Below are 8,200 nucleotides of genomic sequence, written 5' to 3' on the forward strand. Positions count from 1 at the left end.
GATAAAATAAAATATTTATCTAATTTATGCATTAGATGCCATCAGTTACGGAATATTCAATAAAACACGATCTTTTAAATTAAATAAATATTCTTCTAATATGATGTCAATGCAATATATATTTTCCGATAACACACATAGATATTGAGTTTTCAAATTTTTGAAATAAGTATTTTTTTGTCAAATTTTGTAACAGTACAGTGTGCGTGTATGTTTACATATTGAGTTATTCAATTTTTTAAATAAATATTATCTGATCAGGTGTGTTAATAACATATTATATATTTTTTGAGCTTTTAGATTTAAAAAGGAAAAATATAATTCCAAGTGCAATGACGGTAATCTACAAGATATTTTGGGAACCATATGAAAGCATAGAAGGCTTTTATTCTGCGCATCGCAGAGGCTTTTATCTGCATACATGAAAGCAAGGCTGAGATAGGTCCAATTTGATAGACTTCAAAAGCAAGGATTTTTTTTTATAGGTTAAAATGCCTGGATTACTTAATGAAGTTTTACTCCTTTTTGAATTTTAATAGATAAATATATTTTTTATTTTAATAATATTATTTAATAATTGCAAGATTTTTAATTTTGAATTTTTAAAGGAGTTCTTTCTTATAAAAATATTTTTAGAATACTTTAATTTAATATAAGATTTTGTGAAAATTTGAACGATTTTTTGAAACATGAACTTTCAAACTTTTAATTTCAAATTATTATATTATAGCAATTACACTAGGTCGGAAAAATTGATCACTTTTATTCTATGCAATGCACAACCTTCGCACCTGGTATAATTATATGACCAGATGCCAAAGATTTCTATTGATTTTTTGCTTCCAACCAAAAGGTCGGGTCGTTATAGGTTTAGCAAACTAGCAATTTCAATTTCAACTTCCTATTTATATCTATACTATTACAAAAGGCGTCTAGTATTTTAATAGGTGATCAGAGCAAATTTCTTTTAGAACACTGAAAGAGAATTTCTAAATAACTAATAAAAAGACACGGATAGTCCCACTAGGTATCGAACATATGACATATAGGTCAACAAGTCAGGACGTGTGTCACTGTACTATACTCTCTTGTGATTGACTATTAGTATGTGAATAACTAAAAATTTGCATAGAACCGTGCGTAGCATGGACATAACATCTCCTATAGCAAAAATGCGATTATTTTAAGTGAAACAAAGATGAAATGTCAATATATATATATATATATGTATAAATGAAAGCATGATAAAGGTGACTCCTGCCAGATAGCCTCAAAAAGCTCCGTTTCTAAATGATTTTTTTTTATTTTTAATAAAATAAAATTTTAGATATTTAAAATATATATATATATATATATATATTGTGGGACCATTCACTATTTTCTCAATTTTTTAGATTTTTATAATTTTTTATTTTTTATTTTTTAAAGTAGAATAAATCTAGATTTTGGAATTGGTCGGTATTTTCTCGATTTTTTTATTTTTTAGAAAACGAAATTTATTTTTATTTTTAAAACTTTTTAAAACATGTAGATATAGGTTTATTATTATTTTTATAAATATAGTTTGTTATATATTTGGTCTTCAAAAAGTAAATCAGATCATTTTTTTATAGATAAAGATATGATTTACTATCGATATTACATTATGTACAATAGCTATCAATAGTGAATGTATCACATATAAACTGTGACCAATCCAACTTTAAAAATATTATAACACTATATTTCTTCAATTTTTTGCGTGCACACAAGTCTAGTTTAGGTTCGTCCAAAATTAGATTTTTTGATGTGAGTTCTTTAACATTTTGTTTTGTCTCACACACGAACTTTCGTAGAATTTGAGGGTTCTTCAATTTTGTCTATGTGGTTTAAGTGTTAAGTTTTGATAATGTTGAGATAAAAAATTCATCTTGCTAGATTTGAACCTTTTTTTTTTTTTTCGTAATCTTGACTGTTGGATTTTTCAAGACATATATTAAGTCTCTTTTTTAAGTAGTTTTTTTCTTATCTTTTTTGCAAAATTAAATAATCTTTAGTCTTATGTATGTATAATAATATATTGTTATTGATTGTAAATTACTTTTTCTAATAATTCATAGCACATATTTTATATAATAAAATTAATGAAAAAAAGATCGCGTTGAATCCCATGCAAGCACGAACTTCACGACTAGAATTCAATATAATATGGACCAATTTAGGGATTTTTTTTTTAAGTTTATCTATGGTTTAAAAAAAAAAAAAAGTTCATCCGGTTCATGTGCTACGCTCTAACCTCTTCGTCAAATTTTCATATTGGAGCACAACACGGGGTTATTGGGAACCAAACGGGAAACGTCCGTGAAGGGTAACGTTTGAATATTCCGTGTTTCAATTCTCGTCTCGAACAGACTTCATATGGAAGCAAACTTCATTCCATTATTGCTAAGGGCTTTCTTTTCCTTTTGGTGCCTTACTACCTTTCTACGTATGCTTTGATTAGCTGACGCTAACTCTTGATTGAGTGGGGCTGGCTGAAGTATGAAAAGCAATCGAAAAAATAGTAAATGATAGGGCAACTGAAGTACATATCCGATCTCTCTCACAAAAGATCAATAATGCATTGTGAATGCGTGAAATGAGTTTGAATAGGAATACAGAACGAACCCGGTTACTACAGCAGCCCGCCAATTAACTCCACAACAGCGGAAGCCAGTTTACACCACACGTAGAAGTCGGGACTTTGCTGGTAACATTAACGGCAGAACTGCATATCGAAGTTCATCATCCCGGTCACCACATGCTAGACAAGGGGCATAGGCTTCATATTGATTCAGCGCTAGGAAATGCAACATCGAGAACTCAACAAGGCTTCTGGAAAAAAGCATTATTAGTTCATGGGACATCAAAGTTAACTGATTCAAGAAAGAACCTCATGTTTCCCGCGTTCTCTCTGCCTCGTACTGTAAACCCGGTAAAGCATTCAACCATCTCCACAAGAAACTCAATGGCAACTAGATCTCCACTTTTGGCAGTACCGACATAAAATTGCAGTGAACAAGGAAATTCCCAGGTTGAAGAAAGTGATCACCACGCAACCACACTTGAACAGAAGGGAAGCAATGGAGCGAGCAACAAAAGTAACACAGAAATAACAAAACACAACTGATTGAGCAGAACAAACAAATTAGAGCAATCAGGAATATACAACTTGCAAACGAGTCAATCATTTTGAATCAAGCAGAGCGCCGTTTGAGATCTTATCGAACATACCCTAGCAATACAATATATCAGTATCCACACTACAAAGTCAGACTTTCAACAGTTGTTAGGCTACTGTGATAAAATCTACCAGCACGAGTTATAACAACGAAAGGCTTCTCGACTTTCTATCTACCGCAAGCGTTCTCAAAACCAATCATACAGTTCCCTATCAGCTGGATCAATTGTTTGGCCCGAAATTCTCAACTAAGTCCATCTGCTTGGGCTGGTACCTGATCTGATCAAACAGGTCCCTGAGCTTCGGGTGTGAAGTCAACTCCTCCAAAATCTTATCATCAAAAACAACACCCGATTTCTTCTCATTCTTATCCCCATTGGATGTGGTAGCAGAGAATACGAGCTCAGATAGCCGATCCTTGTGGGCTTGCTTCTGGTATTTCTCCCACTCGGAGGTCCCTTTCATAATGAGGTGGTATGTGTAGACCACGCGCTTCTGTCCAAGCCTGTAGGCCCGACTAATTGCTTGCCTTTCCACAGCAGGGTTCCACACTACATCAAGCAGGATGACACGAGAAGCACCTACAAGGTTTATCCCCTCTGAACAAGCCTTGGTGGAGGCCAGGAGGACCCTCGCCTCACTCTCAGGTTGGTTAAAGAGGTCGATCATCGATTGCCTCTGGTTCATGCGGAGTTTCCCAATCATCATGAGCACCTCTCTCCCCATCGTCCATTTAAAACTTGAGCTCAGCTGGAGGGCAATTAGGTCCAGCGGCTTGATGTATTGGCTGAAGATAAGGACCTTCTCACCCATCGTGAGGCAGAGCCGAAGGAACTCCACAATGAACCTTGTCTTGACTCCCTCGCCGGGGTCGAGCTTGCGTGCTTCAAGCTTCTCCTCCTCTCTGGAGATTACTAACCTCTCCTCAGGTTCGAAGCTAAGCGCAAGAGAAGGATGGACTGAGATTAGAGCTTGCTTGTGTTCGAAGTCAAACACGTTGTCCTTCCTCTTCTTCTTAGCAGTCTCAGAGTCATCCTCAGCACCATGAATGATCCTCATTACCTCCACCTGCAGCTCACTTGGGTTCAGGACCACCACACTGTCCCTCAGTCCAGGGAGATTCTTGTGCAGTATATCCCCCTTGTGAAGGTGAACAAAGGGGGCCATGATTGCCTTCATCTCATCAATTACTTCATCAGGGTCACCATTGAAATGAATACTGGTCCCCCTCTGACAGAACCTCTTTAAGTGTCGGGGGATTGACTCAGCAATCTTCGGTCTGACAACATAGAGCGTATTGTGGAGCTCGTCGAAGTTGTTTTGGAATGGGGTCCCCGACAAAATAACTCGCTTCTTCGTTTTGAGCCTAATTATCTGATTCCACACATCACTTTCTCGGTTCCGAGGAATATGACCTTCATCGAGAATTACCAGACCTGGTAGCTCGAGTAGGATCTTCCTCATCTGCTCTGTCCGCTCACTTTCCTTAGTGAGTTTGACAAACATTTCATAACTCACTATCAGGATGCTCTTGCTCTTACTCCATGAATACAACTTCATCATTCGTATTGAGTCGATGTTACGAGAGAGCCTGTGGCAGTCGAGCATCTTGAGAGCCTCTGTATCCTCTTTCCCCGAGAGCTCTGCGTTCAAGTTATGAAATGGAACTCCAACTCCCCATTTCTTGATCTCGTCCTCCCATGTGAGGAGCAAACTCGCGGGAGCAATAATCACAGGACGGGAGTCAGAGAAGAACTCGAGATATGCCTGAAGAAAGACGAGGGTCAGGCGGGTTTTCCCTGTCCCAGGAGCATGGGAAATGATGCAGCCACCGATATCTTTCTCCTTCTGTAAAGAGCAGCTTCTCAACTCATCAAGAATGATGGACCCTGCAAGATTCCTCCACATAAACTCGAACCCCTCTCTTTGATGAGGGTACATTTGATTTCTTGCTCCTGGAATGAGATCCCACACAGTTCCACTGTCAATGGGACCTAAGTAATCAGCACAACAGTTCTCGGGGGCCTGGAAGTGAAGGGCGTCTAAGGTTGCAGCATCCTTACCCCGGTGGTAACCCCTGTGCTGCGTTTCTGAGGGGAAGTTCTCCTGAAAATTGAATCAACAGGAACAAGAAAAAGACTGTAAAATTCTGAGGCATTTTTCGACAGAAAGCAGCTTCTACACTAATGATTAGGACCGAAAGAACTTACAAATGGGGCATAGTAGTCGTCTATCTCAACCGCAATGTGGGAACAGTAACGGCACCTCTGGCCAACTTGCTCTTCAAGGATGAGGACATGCTTCCCTTGGCGGCAGAGGGCAGCTTGAGATGTCTCAAGCTCTGTATCGTCTGCATCTGTATCCTCATTCTGCAGGGCATCAGGAAAATTCAGTCTTCCGACAGATGCATCAAAGAGAATGTATTCAAATTCGAAACCCAAACAACTATGATAATTTGATTTTCCATTCCTTCAACAGATTCCATCAGAAAAGTTAGTTTCATATCCAGAATTACAGGACAGTCCATTTCGCTCGTATATGTACATTCAGTACAATCTCCTCCAATCCCATTAGTCCAAATAACGATCAATCATAGAGCTCACGCCATGTCGAATTAGCTATCACAAATCATATAACATAAAGTGAATCAGTTAATTCACAAACTCACCCGAGGAGAGTACGATCCAATCTGATCGGCCTGGAGACCAAGGTTCATCATGTTCCACATGTAATCCATCTCCTTCTCGTACTCCGATTTCTCCACAGGTTTCTCATCATCAAACCAGGAGAACTTCACTGGAAGCAGCTCCCTCACCTGCTGCTGTTGTTGGCACTCGTCTCCAATTCTTCCATCCTTTTTCCATATTGATTCGGCAAGGATTTTGAAAAAGTCAGACTTTCTCGTGATCATCTTCCGAGCCGGGGCCTTTCTCTCCTCTACCACGGTATCGCTTGCCTTTCTCTCCTCTACCACAGTATCACTTGCCTTGCTCTCCTCTACCACGGTATTGCTTGCATGGTCGCTGCTACATGAGTCCGAATTCTCATCATCCCCAGCTGAGTTCTCAGACTCGCGAATATCAGGAGCAGCTTCCTGCTTCTTTGGAGGTCCCATGCTACTGCTGAGAATGTCAGACTTCCTCTCCACCCCTTCCTTCTTCATAGAATGAAGTTGCTGCTTTGGAGGTGCCTTGCTGCTGCTGAGAACGTCTGAGTCCCTCTCTGCCCAACCTCCTGAATCTCTTTCACTTTTCCTCTCACCTTCTCCCTTCTTCATCTTCGGCGCATCCTTCTTCAGGGGACCGAGTGCAATCACTTTCTCCTTCTCTACCCCATTCTTCTTCGAAGAATGATCCCAACCTCCTGAATCTCTTTCACTTTTCCTCTCACCTTCTCCCTTCTTCATCTTCGGCGCATCCTTCTTCAGGGGACCGAGTGCAATCTCTTTCTGCTTCTCTACCCCATTCTTCAAAGAATGATCGCAACCTCCTGAATCTCTTTCACTTTTCCTCTCACCTTCTTCCTTCTTCATCTTCGGCGCATCCTTCTTCAGGGGACCGAGTGCAATCTCTTTCTCCCTCTCGACCCCATTCTTCTTCGAAGAATGATCGGAACCTCTTGAATCTCCTTCACTTTTCCTCTTACCTTCTCCCTTCTTCATCTTCGGCGCATCCTTCTTCAGGGGACCGAGTGCAATCTCTTTCTCCCTCATTTTTAAATGGCAGCTTGAAAATGAAGCGTGTCCTGGTCCCGTGGCCCCTCTCACGCTCATTCTTGGGCCCATCTTGGACCGAGTGCGGCTAGCAACTGCACCAGGCACCGGTGCACCAGCAAACACATCGGGGAAGTCATCCATATCATCGGTATCACTCGATCCTAAGCTAATCACCTCAACATCGTCCACCTGGTTCGAACGAGGACCGTGAGATCGCGGCCCACCTCTGCGGGAACTACCAGCGGTCTCCTCCTGTTGAGCTCTAGGCCTTCCTCTTTTCCTCTCTTTACCGGCCTTTTCACTCTGCCGAACAATTTCAACATCACTCTCTGTTTCCTCATCACCAGTAGTCTCCTCCTCCTGTTGAGCTCTAGGCCCTCCGCGTTTCCTCTCTTTACTGGCCTTTTCGTGCTGCCGAACAATGTAATCACGACTCTCTGTTCCCTCATCACCAGTAGTCTCCTCCTCAGACTCCGAACTAAGGCCAAAGCCCTCATCATCACTGTCCGCAGCCTCACTCTCGGCAGAGGTCTCATACTCATCCGAACCCAAATTAGTTTCGGGAAGCCTCTCCTCACCCTCCTCCTCATCATCGGAGGAGCTTGGCCCGAGATGGATCACACTATAGTCGTCTTCTTCACCCCCGCTCCTCCTCTCATGCATCTCCCTATCATGCATCGCCCCAGCACGAAGATCACTACTTCCCCCGCTGCCAAACCCCACGTCTAAACCATTGTCGTCATCACTAGTATCGGAGGAATCTCCCAAGGATATGACCTCGTAGTCTCTGTCCTCACTCCGGTTTCGACCTAAACGAGGACGCTTTCCTCTGTCGCCGGGACGGGCTACGTCGGTGGGGATTCGTGATTTCTTCGCGGTAGAGGAGGAAGAAGCTCCCGTTGCCTTCGTATTTGACGGAAAGGTGCCCCCTTTCTTCATCTCCGAGACTCTTGAGGAAGAGGCCGTCGAGAGTTTTCCTTTCTGGAACCGGGTTCTCCGGGCAACCGGGTACGTGAACTCCATTGTGGCAGATTTTTCCAGAGACGGCAGCCCGGAGGGAACAAGAAACAAGCGACAAGAAGAAGAAGACGAAGAAGAAGGAAAAAACCCTTCTTTGGGAACGGCGATGGGAAAAATGAGATGATCAGAGCACAGAGCAGAGCAGCGAGAGAGATTGAGAGAAAGAGACGATTGATCGGAGACAAACAGAGCAGAGGGGGAGAGAGAGAGAGAGAGAGACAGACAGAGAGCAGAAGGGGTAGGAGATGTACGGACAATGGAACTAT

General features: G+C 41.6%; 1 protein-coding gene across 2 annotated transcripts; it reads right to left on the reverse strand.

Moving 5' to 3' along the window:
• Positions 1-3,148: 3,148 nt before the first annotated feature.
• On the reverse strand, positions 3,149-8,200 carry LOC116202587 (SNF2 domain-containing protein CLASSY 4-like). Of its 2 annotated transcripts, XM_031534184.1 has the most exons (4): positions 6,560-8,200; positions 5,868-6,430; positions 5,410-5,568; positions 3,149-5,305 (listed from the first exon to the last, which is right to left on the reverse strand). In XM_031534184.1, the coding sequence occupies exons 1-4, from the start codon at positions 7,935-7,937 to the stop codon at positions 3,422-3,424; spliced, it is 3,984 nt and encodes a 1,327-aa protein (XP_031390044.1). In that variant the 5' UTR covers positions 7,938-8,200; the 3' UTR covers positions 3,149-3,421. The 2 variants fall into 2 exon arrangements, with proteins under 2 accessions (XP_031390044.1, XP_031390043.1); XM_031534183.1 differs by having other exon boundaries at positions 5,868-8,200.

This window comes from Punica granatum, chromosome 4 (genome assembly GCF_007655135.1).
Source record: "Punica granatum isolate Tunisia-2019 chromosome 4, ASM765513v2, whole genome shotgun sequence".
Taxonomy (NCBI): Eukaryota; Viridiplantae; Streptophyta; class Magnoliopsida; order Myrtales; family Lythraceae; genus Punica; species Punica granatum.

Excerpts from the sequence above, each read along its gene's own strand:
- LOC116202587 (XM_031534183.1), bottom strand. The coding sequence starts at position 7,937 with ATGGAGTTCACGTACCCGGTTGCCCGGAGAACCCGGTTCCAGAAAGGA. Across the intron at positions 5,569-5,867 it reads TTGGATCGTACTCTCCTCGG|AATGAGGATACAGATGCAGA; the intron begins GTGAGTTTGTGA and ends GATGCCCTGCAG. Across the intron at positions 5,306-5,409 it reads ACGACTACTATGCCCCATTT|GAGAACTTCCCCTCAGAAAC; the intron begins GTAAGTTCTTTC and ends TTCAATTTTCAG.